This window comes from Hypanus sabinus, chromosome 16 (assembly GCF_030144855.1).
Source record: "Hypanus sabinus isolate sHypSab1 chromosome 16, sHypSab1.hap1, whole genome shotgun sequence".
Taxonomy (NCBI): Eukaryota; Metazoa; Chordata; class Chondrichthyes; order Myliobatiformes; family Dasyatidae; genus Hypanus; species Hypanus sabinus.
This window is the reverse complement of record NC_082721.1, coordinates 24,755,785-24,772,781: the sequence shown is the minus strand read 5'-3', so window position 1 is coordinate 24,772,781 and position 16,997 is coordinate 24,755,785. Positions and strand designations below refer to the sequence as shown.

Sequence of the window (16,997 nt, the reverse complement as noted above, 5' to 3'; positions counted from 1 at the left end):
TGATAGAGTGTGAGATAAGGGTTGAGCAAGGGAGGGAGGGGGATTAGAGTCAGAGATGGAAGGGGGAGGGAGTAATGAGAAAGATAATGAGAAGGGAGGGACAAGGTCATGGAGGGGCTCGATAGAGATTTTTACTATTTTGTTATTTATTTATTTTGCATATTGGTTGTTTGTCAGTCTTGGTGTGTAGTTTTTAAAATTGCCTCTATTGTATTTCTTTGTTCTACTGTGAATGTCTGCAAAAACACAAATCTCGGGGCTGTATATGGTGACATATACATACTTTGATAATAAAGTTACTTTGCACTTTGGAAGCATGTTTTAACCATAGTGCTGCTGCACTGGAAAGCACGCGAGTCGGCAGCGAACACAGGATTGAGTCAGGCGCGGAGCAGAAGAAATGTCGGCTGGGCCAAGACCAGGACAGGGAAGGGTTAATGCAGACATTGCAACAGATTGTTTCTGTGATGGCAGTACGTAAGGGCTAAAGCTTATCCTGGTGTCAAATATGCCACACTTACAAACAACTGATTGTCTGAAATGATCATCCAGGAAGAGGCATGGAGCGGAAGAGAAAGAGTTAGGATCCAAACAGGACTGCTCCTTTCAAGACTCAAGATTGTTTAATGTTATTTACAGTACACGTGTATTGGAGAACAAAATAATTGTTGCTTTGGATCTGATGCAGCACAAAAAAAAACACAGCAAGAAAAAAAAACCACAATAAATATAAATTAACAAATTTCACGTCACATGCCCATAATAAACCTGATTGTGATTCTGACGTAAGATATTTTATATACATTGATTGTACATCCATAGAGTGATGCTGGGCACAGGAGTGCCTGTACATAAGGTGACTCTGACAGGAAATGATAAAGTAGTGGTGGAGGGGTGGGGGTGTTGATTAGCCTTACGACTTGGGGAAAATAATTGTTATTTGTGTAAAGAAGGAAAACATTAGTCCACTCGGGGAATCCCCCCGTTCGGTTGGCACGTGGGCCTGACTAAGCTGCCCATTCTCAGGACCAAGCAGTGGGCAGTCGAGGGTTCTGTCCGAGCTGACGCCTGCTCCTCTTTCGGGGTTACATCTGTGCTTAGGTGTCCCTGGAGAAGAAGTATACCTCACCAATGGCCACAATCAGCTATTTCCAGTGTCAGTGGGCCCCCCAGGAGCTTGAGAGTGTTGTCGATACTGATAACTGTATTTTAACTTGAAATGGTAAATAGTGTGTTCTATGAAGCCCAGAATATTACACAATAGTGTATTGCTGGAATGTTATAGTCATTTGAATAAACTTCTGTGTGCATATACAATAAAGGGGCGGGGGAATATTTTTGCTTGTGAAATATTGGAATGGTAGCTCAGAGGTAGTGGAGCTAAACACCGGTTGTTGTCATGTCAGGTTGTGATATTAACTGCAGTCACTCTTACTGTTCTCATTGTCTCAGTGTGGAATTGGCTGGGCTGGAAATGGCTACGTCTGTGGACCCGACACAGACATCGACGGGTTTCCCGATGCACCGCTGGATTGCACTGAGCAAAACTGCCGCAAGGTATGATGGAATAAACTGGAAGGGAAAGGTGGAGAGACCTGGTGGGAAAAGGGGGACTGATCAGTACAAAGTGGAAATGGATGTGAAGTCCACATCACACAATCCACAATCGACTTCTGGTCAACCAGCATTGATGGATTCCAGTTGCCCTGATGCAGTTTCTCCATGACCATAATGTTCTGATGAAACTTTACACCATGGTCATCACCAACAACACCAGAAGTCTAAATGGAAACGCAGAAAATGAATCTTTAGTGACTTGATGCACTTCATGGTTTTGTATGGTTGAAGCGTGTTGTTGATCAGCTGCACGTAGCTTGGTGCTCTGTAGTTGCCAAGAAAATTTTCAGCAACATCCTCCCAAGCCTTCCATGTGATTTTCTCTGGTCCCACTAGAAGTTCTTCGAATTGCCTGTCATTTGATTTGTGGACCAACAAAAATGCCTTCCTTAATCTTGGCATCAGTTATCCTGACTTGAATTATAAATTGAATTAACAAATACAGGCAATTTCAAAAAATGATGCATGATATGGAAATTTCACAGTGATTTTCCTGATCAGCAGTTCAAAATCCATAAGATATTCACAAAAGTATCCAGGGAACAAAATCTTTGTTGTCCAGTGTAATTAAAATAAGGGACATCATAAGCACGGAGCATCAGATACAAAATATTCGCAAGAAATACACAAACATAGATTATACAAGAATGTGCATGATTAGAACGAAGCAAAGCAAATATAACTGTGTAAACTGAGTGTTTGTTGATCACTAGGATAACTGTGCAGTAGTGCCAAACTCCGGGCAGGAAGATGCAGATGGCGATGGGATTGGCGATGCCTGTGACAGTGATGCTGATGGGGACGGCATTGTTAATGAAGAGGTTGGTGTTTGAAATAATAGAAAGTCAGTGTTTAAAAATCAATATTGGCCAAAGTGGTAGCACTCATGTAATGATTCAACACTTTGTTGTTCTGAGTCATAGTCTGTAGATGTGGACCAACCAATCGGAGAAACTCTGCCAGAGTTGTACTCTGTATTGTGGATGTGATGTCGTGAGGAGTTGCCGTTTCAGGCCGAGACACTTCATTAAGACCTGATGAACAGTCCCAGCCCAAAGCATCACCTCTTTTTCCTTTCCATAGATGCTGCCTTGTGTGTGTGTGTGTGTGTGTGTGTGTGTGTGTGTGTGTGTGTGTGTGTGTGTGTGTGTGTGTGTGTGTGTGTGTGTGTGACACTCTGGATTTCCAGCATCTGCAGAATCCCTTGTGTATATTAATTGTCCTTAAGAAGTGGTGGTGAGTCGCTGCCCTGAACTGCTGAAGTCCATGTTGCGAAGGCTGGTTTCACGTTTAGACCCATCAAATATGAAGGAGAGGCCAGATATTTCCAAGGCAACTTGGAGGAGAATTATCAGGCAGCGATATTTTCTTGCTGTCCCTGTCATTGTTGGAGATAAAGATGGATCTGGTGCTAGAGTTGGTGTAACTGCTGTAATCTCATTTTCACAGGATAATTGTGTTCTGATACCAAATGTCAAACAGAGAAACATGGACAAGGATAACTTTGGAGATAAGTGCGACAACTGCAAATTCATCTCTAATAACAACCAGAAGGACAGCGATGGTGACGGAAAAGGAGACTTATGCGATCAGGATTTGGATGGAGATGGTATGGGTTTGGAATAGGAGTGAGAACCTGCATGTACCCTGAACCAAGGTTAATACAAGACAGTTAGAGAGCAGCCATGATGAAACCCAACAGCAGAGCCTACAAGAGCATGTGGTTCTAGTGAACCCAGCCAGCATTACCACATTGTGGTCATTGAGGATGGGGCAACACCTAATATGGCTAGGTGGTTGTGCGGGGGCAGAAGAGATGAGATATGGGCTACCAGAGATTGGGATCTGCAAGCATACAGGTCACGGTAACTGGTGGCTAGCGAATGGGTTACAGGATAGGTCAGGTCTGATTGCTAGGGATGGGCTGATAGGTATGGTTCAGGGTGAAAGTAATTCATTCTTCCTCATTCCGTGTGCTTTGGATTTCAATCACTTCCTCCATTTTCCAGGAATCAGGAACAACTTGGATAACTGTGCCCATGTTCCAAACCGGGATCAGAGGGACCGGGATGGAGATGGGGTTGGAGATGCCTGCGACAGCTGCCCAGACATCCGAAACCCCGATCAGGTAGCGTGCTGTCCTTGCTGAGTGGTCAATGTTCACATCGCTGACTCCGATCTTAATTCTCTTCCCACTCTGGGTCTCAAATTCCAGGATGATGTTCTCAGTTTTGAACTGAGTGGATGAGGGTTGGGAGGGGGCGCGTGCTGTCATGGGAGGGGGGCGGTTACTGAATGAGTGTTGCACTGTCAGAAAGACAGTACTCAGGGAGCAACTCAACTGTTGGAGGGACAGGTACTGAGGGAGCAATGCACTATCCAAGGGGTAATTCTGAGGGTATGCCACACTGTGAGGGGGCAGTAGGGCCATAAGAGATAGGAGAAGAATCAAGCCATCTAGCCCATTGAGTCTGCCCCACCATGGCTGATCCATTTTCCCTTCCAACCCCATTCTCCTGCCTTCTCCCCATAACCTTTCATGACCTGACTAATCAAGAACCCATTGACCTCCACCTGAAATACATGCAATGACCTGGCCTCCACAGCCACATGTGGCAATGTATTTCACAGATTCACCACCCTCTGGCTAAAGAAATTCCTCCTCATCTTTGTTCTAAATAGACGTTCCTCTGTTCTGAGGCTATGTCCTCTGATCCTAGACTCTTCCACTATAGGAAACATCCACTCCACATCCACTTTATCTGAGCCGTTCAACATTCGAGAGGTTTTAATGAGATTCTCCCCCCCCCCCATACTAAATTCCAGCAAGTACAGGTCCAGAGCTACCAAACATTCCTCATACAATAACCCTTTCATTCCTGGAATCAATCTCGTGAACCACCCCTAAACCCTCTCTAACGTTAGCACATCCTTTCTTAAATAAGGGGCCCAAACTGCTCACAATATTCCAAATGAGGCCTCACAAGTTACTTATAAAGACTTAGCATTACATCCTCAAGCAAGATGTTTCCCTTAAGGAAACCATGCTGACTTTGGTCTATTTTATCATGTGCCTCCAAATATCCTGAGACTTCATTCTTAATAATAGATTCCAACACTTTTCTAACTACTGAGATCAGACTAACTGGTCTATAATTTCCTTTCTTCTACCTCCCTCCCTTCTTGAATTACTTTTGCAATTTTCTTGTCCTCCAGAACCATGCCAGATCTAGTGATTCTTGAAAGATCTTTACTAATGCCTGCACAATCTCTTCAGTAACCTCTTTCAGAACCCTGGGGTGTAGTCCATCTTGTCCGGGTGACTTACCCACCTTCAGACTGTTCAGTTTCCCAAGCACTTTCTCCCTAGTAATGGCAACTTCACACACTTCTGTCCCCTAACACTCTCGAATATCTGGCATACTGCTAGTGTCTTCCACTGTGAAGATGGTGTAAAATACTTATTTTGTTCATCTGTCATTTCCTTGTCTCCCATTATGACCTTTACAGCATCATTTTCCAGCAGTCCAATATCTACTCTCGCCTCTCTTTTACTCCTTATATAGCTGAAAAATCTTTTGTATCCTCTTTTATATTATTGGCTAACTTAAATTCATATTTCATCTTATCTGTCCTTATGGCTACTTTAGTTGCCTTTTGTTGGTTTTTGAAAACTTCTGAATCCTCTAACTCCCCAAAAAATTGTGTTCTGCTTTACACCCTCTCTTTTGCTTTGGTTTTGACATCCCTTGTCAGCCACGGTTGTATCCTCTTACCTTTAGAATACTACATATTTGAGATGTATCTACCCTGTGTCTTCTGATTTGCTCTCAGAAATTCCAGCCATTGCTGTCCTGCCATCATCCTGCTAGAGTTCCCTTGCAATCAACTTTGGCCAGCTCCTCTCCCATTCCACTGTAATTCTCTTTGCTGCACTCTATGTGATACTGATACATTTGACTTCAGCTTCTCCCTTACAGGGTGAATTCTATTAAATTATGTTCACTGCCTTCTGAGGGTTCCTTTACCTTAAGTTCTCAAATCAAATACATTTCCTTACAGAACACCCAGTCCAGAATAGCCTTTTCCCTCATGGGCTCAACCACAAGCTGGTCTAAAAATCCAGCTCGTAGACTTTCTACAAATTCTCTCTTTGGGATCTAGCACCAACCTGATTTTCCCAATCTACCTGCATTTTGAAATCCCCTCTGACTATCGTAGCATTGCCTTTTTGCCATGAATTTTCTACTTCCCTTTGTAACTTGTAGCCCACTTCCTGGCTACTGTTGGGAGGCCTGTATATAACTCCCGTCGGGGTTTTTTACCTTTGCAGTTTCTTAACTCTACCCACAAGGATTCTATATCTTCCAAACCTATGTCACCTCTAAGGATTCATCCCCTCTGCCTACCTGCCTGTCCTTGCAATGTCATGCGTAACCTTGGATGTTAAGCTCCCATGTATGACCTCCTTCCAGCCACTACTCAGTGACACCTGCCAATCTCATCTACCTTATTCTGTATACTGCATGCATCTCACTGACTTTAGCTTTGACCTGTCATCTACCTATCCTACCTGAAGTCTCACTGTGCACTGCATTTACTTGTTTACCAAATATCCCATCCTCAGCCTTATCACTCAGGTTCCTTACCACCCAGTTCAGTTTAAAGCCTCCCCAACAGCTCTAAAAAAACTGCCTGCAAGAATTTTGATCCCCCTCGAGTTCAGGTGTAACCTATCCCTTTTGTACAGGTCATTCCTTCCCCAGAAGAGATCCCAATGATTCAGAAATCTGATGCCCTGCCATCAGCACCAATTCCTCAGCCACACATTCATCTGCCATATCACCCTATTCTTACCCTCACGGGTGCGTGGCACAGGCAGCAATCCAGAGATTACTACCCTGGAGGTCCAGCTTTTCAGCTTGTTGCCTAACCCCCTAAATTCTCTCTTCATGACCTCCTCCCTTTTCCTACCCATGTTGTTGGTGTCGATATGTACCAAGACACCTGGCTGCTCACCCTGTCCCCTTAGAATGCCATGTTCGATCTGAGACGTACCTGACACTGGCCCCTGGGAGGCAACATATCATCCAGGTGTCTCCATCGTGTCCACAGGATCTCATGTTTATGCTTCGACTACTGCAGTCCTTCTCTCCCTCCTTCCCTTCTGCGTCACAGGGACAAACTCAGTGCCAGAGACACGATCACCGTGGCTTCCCTCTGGCAGGTCGTCCCCCTCAACAGTATCCAAAGTGGTATACATTGACGGGACTGGCCCACAGTACTCTGCACTAGCTATGCATTTCCCTTCCTTCTCCTGACAGTCACCCAGTTACTTGCCTCCTGCAGCCTAGGAGGGGCTACCTCCCTGTAGCTCAAGTCTGTCACTTCCCCAGTCTCCTGAATGAGCTGCAGCTCCAGTTCCTTAAAAATGTTTGGTTCTCCTGCTGCAGATGTGGTTAACTGGGAGGCTGAAGGTCTTCTGGAATTCCCATATCTCACACAAAGAACATCCACAGGCCCTGGAGCCATTCTCACTGGTCCAGCTGTGCCCTAACAGATGAACAATGAAGAAGTAGGAACTTACCAGAAACTTACCAGTACTAAGGGGGCACTGCACTGTGAGAGGGACAGTACTGAGGGAGTCCCACACTGTCAGAGGGACAGTACTGAGGGAGTGTCTCACTGTGAGAGGGACAGTACTGAGGGAGTCCCACACTGTCAGAGGGACAGTACTGAGGGAGTGTCCCACTGTCAGAGGGACAGTACTGAGGGAGTGTCACACTGTCAGAGGGACAGTACTAAGGGAGTCCTATACTGTCAGAGTGTTACTACTGAGGGAGTGTCACACTGTCACAGGGACAGTACTGAGGGAGTGCCACACTGTCAGAGAGACAGTACTGAGGGAGTGCCGCACTGTCAGAGGGACAGTACAGAGGGAGTCCCATACTGTCAGAGGGACAGTACTGAGGGAGTGCCTCACCGTCAGAGGGACAGTACTGAGGGAGTGCCTCACCGTCAGAGGGACAGTACTGAGGGAGTGTCTCACCGTCAGAGGGACAGTACCGAGGGAGTCCCATACTGTCAGAGGGACAGTACCGAGGGAGTCCCATACTGTCAGAGGGACAGTACTGAGGGAGTGTCGCATTGTCAGAGGGACAGTACTGAGGGAGTGCCACACTGTCAGAGGGACAGTACCGAGGGAGTGTCACATTGTCAGAGGGACAGTACTGAGGGAGTCCCATACTGTCAGAGGGACAGTACCGAGGGAGTCCCATACTGTCAGAGGGACAGTACCGAGGGAGTCCCATACTGTCAGAGGGACAGTACTGAGGGAGTGTCTCACTGTCAGAGGGACAGTACCGAAGGAGTCCCATACTGTCAGAGGGACAGTACCGAGGGAGTCCCATACTGTCAGAGGGACAGTACCGAGGGAGTCCCATACTGTCAGAGGGACAGTACCGAGGGAGTCCCATACTGTCAGAGGGACAGTACTGAGGGAGTGTCGCATTGTCAGAGGGACAGTACTGCCACACTGTCAGAGGGACTATACTGAGGGAGTCCCATACTGTCAGAGTGTTACTACTGAGGGAGTGTCACACTGTCAGAGGGACAGTACCGAGGGAGTCCCATACTGCAGTGTTACTACTGAGGGAGTGTCACACTGTCAGAGGGACAGTACCGAGGGAGTCCCATACTGCAGTGTTACTACTGAGGGACGTCCTCAGTGAAAGATCTGTTAATGTGATCTGAGATTGCATGGCATTGGTAGAACCAGAGTTTTGGAATTCTCTCAGACCACTATTTATCCTTAACCAAATGCCTAAAATAAATAATCTCGTCATTATTGAAATGTTGCCTGTGGGGGCAGATTGAGGATACTTCCTCAGACTTGTGGGTGGCCCAGTAATTTAGCTGTTTGTGTAACGCTATTCAGTGCCATCTGGAAGATCGGGGTTCCGTTGCTGCTGCTGTCAGTAAGCGGTTTGCACGTTCTCCCCGTGACCCTCTGGGTTTCCTCCCACATTCCAAAGCCGTACGGGTTAGGGCAATAACTTGCGGGTAGATATATTTGCACTGGAATCGCAGTGACACCTACAGGTTACCCAGCACAATCCTCGCTGATTTGATCTGATGCCAGCAACACATTTTGCTGTACGTTTTGAGGTACATGTGACTAATAACCTAACCTTTACTCTGTTTTGGAGTTCTGGTGGTGAAATGTCACCTGCTCACTTTGGGGTGTCTGGGATTTCTCTTGTTCAGTATTTGTTCTTTTTGTGGCTCCTTTTCCCCCCCTCCCTGGAATTTATCAACGTTAGGCACCCTTTCCTTCCATTTCCATCCCCCTCAGCCTTGCTGTGGAATTGGATGTTGGGTAGGGGCTGTTAATAATCTGGGAAAGCTGAGGTGGATGGTCTTGATCTGATGTTGTCTTCAATAATTTTCTAGTTGGATGCTGACCACGACCTTGTTGGCGACTCCTGTGACACCAACACGGACAGGTGAGGAGGGGAGGGCTACCTTCTAAGTCAGCTGGGGATCGGGGGGTGGGGGCTGCAGCGTTGACAGCCAGTGATAAGAAGGGCAGATTGAGAGACGCTGACCAGCCCTGAGTTGTTCTCTCCAGAGTCAACTGTGGTTTCGAAATTGTGTGTGTGTGTGTGTGTGTGTGTGTGTGTGTGTGTGTGTGTGTATGTGTGTGTGCGTGTTTGTGTGTGTGTGTGCGTGTGTGCGCGTGTGTGTGTGTGCGTGTGTGTGTGCGTGTTTGTGTTTGTGTGTGTGCGCGCGTGTGTGTGCGTGTGTGTGCGTGAGTGTGTGCGTGTGTGTGTGCGTGTGTGTGTGCGTGTTTGTGTGTGTGCGCGCGCGTGTGTGTGTGTATGTGTGTGTGTGTGCGTGTGTGCGCGTGTGTGTTTGTGTGCATGCGTGTGTGTGCGCGCGTGTGTGTGTGCGTGTGTGTGTGCGTGTTTGTGTTTGTGTGTGTGCGCGCGTGTGTGTGCGTGTGTGTGCGTGAGTGTGTGCGTGTGTGTGTGCGTGTGTGTGTGCGTGTTTGTGTTTGTGTGTGTGCGCGCGTGCATGTGTGTGTGTGTGTGTGTGCGCGTGTGTGTGTGTGATCGAGCAGTTTGTGGCTGTAGGTGTACGGGAATCATACAGCAGAGTGATCTACAGTAAATAGAAAGCCTCTCTCTCTCTCTCTCTGCCCTCAGTGATGGAGATGGTCATCAGGACAGCAGAGATAACTGCCCGACGGTCATCAACAGTGCCCAGGAGGACACTGATGGAGACGGCCTGGGTGACGAGTGCGATGATGACGATGATAATGATGGGATCCCTGACACACGTCCCCCTGGGCCGGACAATTGCCGACTTGTGGCTAATCCAACTCAACAAGATCTTGATGGTGCGTAACGACTGCTAAACTCTTAGCCATTGATGGCGTGAGAGCCAGGTGGAGGGACTGGGAAAGCAATGGAGCAGATGGTGGAAATCCCAGTTAAAACTGAAAATACTTGAAATATAATATTATAATTTGCTTTCAAAATCAAAATTATTGTCAGAGCAATGAAAATCTTGCTTGACGGAGCATTGCAAGTACAGAACATCAGAGATGCAACATTCATGAGAAAAAAGACATAAATTAACCGTAGATTATACAAAATTATACAAGAGAGAACACAACTTGAACAAAGAAAAGTTAATTGTGCAAAGCGATCATAGCGTTGTTATTCCGAGATTCTGATTACGGTTGTGTGGGTTGGTGCAAGAACCAAATGATTGAAGGGAAGTGAATGTTCTTGAACCTGCTGGTGGGGGGACTTAAGACTCTTGCCCAGTAGTAGATGATGTGAGAAGTGAGAAGATGGCATTGGCTGGACGGTGGGGATCGTTGTGGATAGATGCTGCCTTCTTGAGGAAGCACGTAATGTAGATACTTTCCAAGATGAGGACAGATGTGCATTTGATGTTTTGGGCTAAGATCACTACTTTGTACATAATCCCTGCACGTTCCAGTCGCCATAACCAGACCACGATGCAACCAGTCACAATACATTCAAAAGCTACATCTGTAGAAGTTTGATAGAGTGTCCAATGACATGCTAAATTTCCTTAACCGTCTAAGAAAGTAAAGATGCTGACACAGCTTCCTTATGGTTGCGATCACAAGATCTGGGATTTCAATTTGGGAATGAGAGGGAGAATGGATTCGGCTGGAAACAATAGAGGACTATTGGATGAGAGCAGGACAGTGAGATTAGTTTGGGATTCTTTACACGTCTATAGGGAGAAAGAACGGGGCATTGGGACTTGGTTGGGATTTATTTGAGGGAATTTTGGGGAAGAGTAGAAAAGTGGAATTAGTTTAGAGTTTGATACGAGCTTGTGAGAAAATTGAGTGAATCTTTAGAGCTATTGAGCGACTATGGGCACTGCGCTGTAGAACTGAGGTGCCAGACGCTGAGCTACAGTGAGCAGGTAATGCTTGTACAGTACTTGCACTCGAGCCAAAGTCGAGCCCCACACTGCTGTCGACTTGATCACTGGAGAGGGTAGGCTTTACACTCAGGGTCCATGGGAACAGAGACTTAGGGGAGGTTTAAATAAAACATACAAAACTATGAGAGGCTTGGAAAACATGATCAGGATAGGCCTGTGACCCCCAAAGAAAGAGCCTATTAACAAAGTGAATTTGTAAATAGATTGGTGGCAAGTTAAGTAAACATTCTTTTCACCCGGAGTGCAGAGATGATTTGGAACTCCCTGCCAGAAAGAGTAGTGGGAGCTCACACCAAACCCACATCACCTTCAGAAAGTACTTGGGAGAGCATGGGAAGTACTCTCACTAACAACCCAAGACATAAAAGCCTGTAAAAAGTAGAGGGTACAGCCCTCCCCATCATTGAGCACATCTACACAGAGCACTGCGGTAAGAAAGCAGCCTCCATCATCAAGGACCTCCAACAAGCACTCTTCCCACTGCTGCCATTAGGCAACAGGCACAGGAGCTTTAAGTCCCACACAACAGGTTCAGGAACTGTTATTACCCTTCAACTATCAGACTCCTGAACTAGCGTGGATAACTTCACTCGCCTCAACTCCTGAACTGATTCCACAACCCACAGACTCACTCTCAAGGACTCTACAACTCATGTTCTCAGTATTATTCATTCATTTAATTAACTCATTAGTTTATTTATTATTATTTTTGTTGTATTTGCACATTGGTTATTTGTTTGTCTTTGTGTGTACTCTTTCATCAACTCCATTGTATTTCTTTGTTCTGCTGTGAATGCCTGCAAAAATTTAATGTCAGGGTGTAGATGCTGACTTATACATACTTGGGCAATAAAGTTACTTTAAACTTTGAATCTATATCACAAATTGGGCGCTGTTTCTGTGGCGTGCCCCCACTGGTTTTACTGGCCTCTTGTGGTTAGTTTGGTACAGTGTTGGGGAAGCTCTCAGTGGGTTTAATTTTAAGACTTAAACTTGACTTAAAGGAGGGTTGATATAGACACAGTAAGCTCTTTACAATGTCAAGAAAAGGTATTTGAGTTAGTGTGAAATTATTGGAAGAATCCTCTTGTGTGAACTTTCTGACAGGTGATGGGATTGGAGACATCTGTGAGGAGGATTTTGATGATGACAAGGTGATTGATGTCATCGACGTTTGTCCTGAGAATGCGCAGATTACACTCACCGATTTCCGAGCTTTTCAGACCATCGTCTTGGACCCCGAGGGAGATGCACAGATCGACCCAAACTGGATCGTCCTGAACCGGGTACCACATCTTTCTTTTTTCAGTCATTTTATTGATCTAAAAAAAGTGTGCATACAATTGAGGAGAATATCTCTGGTATATAGCAGTACGTACAGAAGGTAAAATAAACAATATTAGAATCACACATAGTATTGATCTACAAAGTATAAATTTGAATTCTCCTCATCAATTTATGAAGAAAGGAAGGACTATTAGAAATTTTTATATAAAAGAAAGGAGAAAAAAACACTATTCTAAACAGGAAAAAAAAGGACTGGGCAGTCCATCCTGAGAGAAAAACCAAGAGAAGAGAGTCTCTGATCAAATCCAAGGTTCTGAAAAAATAGCTGGAAGAGAATCAGTACAAAACTCATATGAAAATATTGAATAAAAGGTTGACAGATTTCTTCAAATTTAAAGGATATATCCAATGTCCGACTGCTTATTTTCTCTAGACTTAAGCAGGACATAATAGAGGAAAGCCAGTAACAGGTAGCACATCACATCAACATAAAGCACAGAGGTGGCCGCACATCCGGTTAACCTACTAACCTGCACCTCTGTGAGGAAACTGGCAAGTCCATGTGCACACTCCACACAGTCAGCACTGGAGTTCAGATTTGAACCTGGATCACAAAACAGAAGCTGTGAAAATGTGCTTTGAAAAGAAAAGATCTTCTTTGAAATAATGCTCACAGAAGTCATCTTCAGTTAATCTGTAATTACGTTGGGACTTTGTGAGGCAAGTGGGATCTGTTTAATAGGACAGATAGCACTTGGATAGACTGGGATAGATGTTAACATAGAACATAGAACAGTACAGCACAAGAACAGGCCATTCAGCCCACAATGTTGTGCTGTACCAGCTAAAAAGAAAATTTAAAAGACCCAAACACTCATCCCTCCTACCTACACCATGTCCATATCCCCCCCCCCCATCTTCCTCACTTCCATGTGCCTATCCAAACGACTCTTAAAAGCCTCCGATGTATTTGTCTCTACCACCATACCAGGCAGCAGTCCAGGCATCCACCACTCTCTGAGTAAAAGACTTGCCTCTCACATCCCCCTTGAAACTACCCCCTCTCACCTTCAATGCCTGCCCCTGGTATTGGACATATTCTTGCAGGAGTGTTTGCTGGTGCAGCTGGCAACGGTGTAAGCTTGGTGAGGGGGAATGAGAAGCTTCAGCAAACAAGATCCAGGAATGAGAGAAGCAAGGCAGGATGTGGAAGAGAGATCGTCAGCTGCATAAAGAGGCAGAGGAAAATTAAAGGTGCAAATAGATGGAAACGGTTATGATCTCACAGGCATTGCAGAAACAGAGCTGCAGGGTAATCATGGCTGAGAGCTGAATCTTCACAGATATTTGTCATTTGGAAATAAACACAAATATAGAAGTGTTAACAGAGAAGGAGATCAGATAAATGGCTTTAGCTCTGCAGATCCTCTGGAGAACTAAAATATTTTGGTTCAAGCTAAGAAATAGCAAAGGGAAGAAAACATGAGTGGGGAATTTCTGTAGACCAGTAGTGGCAATTTTGGACAGGAGATAAATTGGGAAATTCAGAAGGTGCATTTAACAGGGGAAGTTGAATCTATCAAAAATGGATACGTCAAATTTGCAATAATAATGTAGAGATTGAATTCATTGAATGTCAACTAGAGATTTATAGGGAAAAGATCATTTTTTTGCAATGAGAAAAAGTTAATTGATACTCTTGTTGTAAAGAGGACTTTTGGGAAGAATAGCAATAAAAAGTTGGAATTTTGTATTGAATTTGAAACTGACCCAAAACTAGAGGCTTAAATCTTAACAAAGAAAACTGTGAAAGTATGAGAGAATTAGCTGTGGTTGACTGGGGCATTATTGAAAAGCTTGACGGTGGATATGCAAAGACTAGATTCTCAAAAAGAAAGCAAATTGTAAAATAAATGTCCAATCCAGAAACCCCCAAAGGAGAAGTAACAAATCGCTGGCTGGTGAGAAATTAATAGTAGTATAAAATCAAAGGATGGAGTGTATAAAGTTTCCAGAAATAGTAGCTGTTCTGAGAATTAGAACTCAGCAATGGGTGACCAATAATTTGACACTTTTAGAAAAAGCAGGGTAGAACAAGAGAGTTAAGTGGTGAGAAACAGATGTAGAGGGTGCTAGGTATACAGAAAGGTAAAGACTAGTGAATAGAAGCAGGCCATTCAGTCCATTTAAGTCCTTGCCAGCTCTATGTAAAAGCAATTTACCTTCTCTCCACACTTGGCCCCCATTCCTTCTCCCCCTGCTTGACTCCACCACAGCTTCTCTCCCCACTCAACCCCCCCATCCCCATGCTTCCTCCCCATGAACTCCACCCATAACCTCATCTTCTAGCTACAAATTCTTTCCTCTCAAATTGTCACTTAGCTCCCTCTCAAAGTGAGTACTTTTATTGAATCTGAATAAGTACTATTATTGAATCTGCAATGCATTTTGGACCCAGAGGCCTTGCTGTGTAAAGAAAGTTTTCCCTCACATCCGTTCTGATTTAATTGCCATCCATTTTCATTCTTTGTACCCTGGCTCTTCACCCCTCTACTAGTGGTAGAGTTTGCAGGTTCCATTAACCAATTACAGTGACTGATACAGTGAAGTGTCTCCGACTTTGTCATACCATGACTATGAATTATCTAACCATTTACTAATCGCTTTATTTGGGGTTTTAAGACCTATGCAGCTGGGATTGAGACTTCAGCATTTCAGACATGCTACAAACTTTATTTTACAAAGAATTCCAAGTAATTTTGTTAGAGTGCTTAAGGGTTGTATTGCTCATGGTCAATGTGATTTTGCAGGGAATGGAGATTGTGCAGACGATGAACAGTGACCCAGGTCTTGCGGTTGGTAAGACATGCCTTCTTCTAACTTTCAACATATTTAACTAAACATCAATAACAAAATGCCGCAGGTTGAGTGACTTCGCTGTATAACCACAAAGTAAGTCAATATTTAGTTACGTCCAGAATAGCATTTAATATCACTGACATGTGTTGTGAAATTTGTTGTTCTGTGGGAGCAGTACTGTGCAATACATTAAAAACCCTTAAGTTACAATAAGAAATTTATAAAAACATTAAATTATTTAAGTAGTGCAAACAGAGAGCAAAGATAGCAAGGTGGTATTCTTGGGTTGGTTCACTGTGCATTCAGAAATCTGATGGCAGAGGGGAAGAAGCTGTTCCCAGGACCTTGAGTACATGTCTTCAGGCTCTTGTACCTCCTCTCTGATGGTAGTAACACGAAGAGGGCACGTCCTGGTTGAAAGGGGTCCTTAATGAAGGATGCCACCTCTTTGAGGCATCACCTTTTAAATATGCCCTCGATACTGGGGAGGTGAGTGCCGGCTGAGCTTGCAGCCCTCAGCCGTGGCCCCTTCGTACTAGACAGCGATGCGACCAGCTCAAACACTCTCCACAGTACGTCTGCATAAATGCTTGCCCTGACTTGCAAGGTGACTTGCAAGCAATGTAGAGGAGGTTAATTCATTTTTCTTACCAACATGAATATTCAAGTCCATGTTTTGGTGTTTACTCAAACATACAATCTCAAACAATATTCTGCATTTCAGTGCAAATACAGATAACAAATGATATTTTAGTCTCTGTGATAAGAGGACTTGAATATGGAAGTAAGAAAGACTGGAATCTTGGAGACATGGCAGCTGAAGTATTGTGTACAGTTCTGATTTCTTAACAAAGGAAGGATGTACTTGCCAGAGAGGGATAGCAGCGAGGATCTGTCCAGAAACAAATTCCTCACAATTCAGTTTCCATCCATTGTTTTCATTGAATTGAATTGACTTTATTACTTACATCCTTCACATACACGAGGAGTAAAAATCTTTAAGTTACGTCCCAACTAAATGTGCAATTTATATAATTTGTAATAAATATTATGTACAACAGGACAGTCAATATAATATAGAAATACAGTTGTGTCAGCATGAATTAATCAGTCTGATGGCCTGGTGGAAGAAGCTGTCCTGGAGCCGGTTGGTCCTGGCTTTTATGCTGTGGTACCGTTTCCCAGATGGTCACAGCTGGAGCAGTTTGTGGTTGGGGTGACTCAGGTCCCCAATGATCCTTTGAGCCCTTTTTACACACCTGTCTTTGTAAAAATCCCAAATAGTGGGAAGTTCACAATTACAGATGCACTGGGCTGTCCGCACCACTCTCTGCAGAGTCCTGCAATTAAGGGAGGTACAGTTCCCATAGCAGGCAGTGATGCAGCCAGTCAGGATGCTCTCAGTTGTGCCCTTGTAGAAAGTTCTTAGGATTTAGTTTGATGCCCACATCAAACTTCTTCATCCGTCTGAGTGAAAGAGGCACTGTTGTGCTTTTATTCACCAGACAGCTGGTGTGTACAGACCACGTGAGGTCCTCGGTGATGTGGATGCTGAAGAACTTGAAGCTGTTCACCCCCTCAACCCCAGATCCATTGATGTCAATATGGGCTAGCCTGTCTCCATTGCTCCTGTAGTCCACAATCAGCAAGGAGTTTGAGGCTCCTTGTCACTGCATCTGTCCAGGGTCTAGGGCCCACTTCTCTTCCCCTCCACCATACTGGACATGACACTTGATGGC

At 44.6% G+C, this 16,997-nt stretch overlaps 1 protein-coding gene across 4 annotated transcripts in view; it reads left to right on the top strand.

The window, feature by feature from the left end:
• Positions 1-16,997, top strand: part of comp (cartilage oligomeric matrix protein) — a 90,075-nt gene that overhangs the window by 60,876 nt on the left and 12,202 nt on the right. For all 4 annotated transcript variants that reach the window (XM_059991307.1, XM_059991308.1, XM_059991310.1 and 1 more), the window contains exons 9-16: positions 1,453-1,557; positions 2,331-2,438; positions 3,067-3,226; positions 3,627-3,745; positions 9,070-9,122; positions 9,825-10,018; positions 12,220-12,398; positions 15,210-15,258. In XM_059991307.1, coding sequence (XP_059847290.1) covers positions 1,453-1,557; positions 2,331-2,438; positions 3,067-3,226; positions 3,627-3,745; positions 9,070-9,122; positions 9,825-10,018; positions 12,220-12,398; positions 15,210-15,258 — 967 coding nt within the window. The remainder of the gene's footprint in view (positions 1-1,452; positions 1,558-2,330; positions 2,439-3,066; positions 3,227-3,626; positions 3,746-9,069; positions 9,123-9,824; positions 10,019-12,219; positions 12,399-15,209; positions 15,259-16,997) is intronic.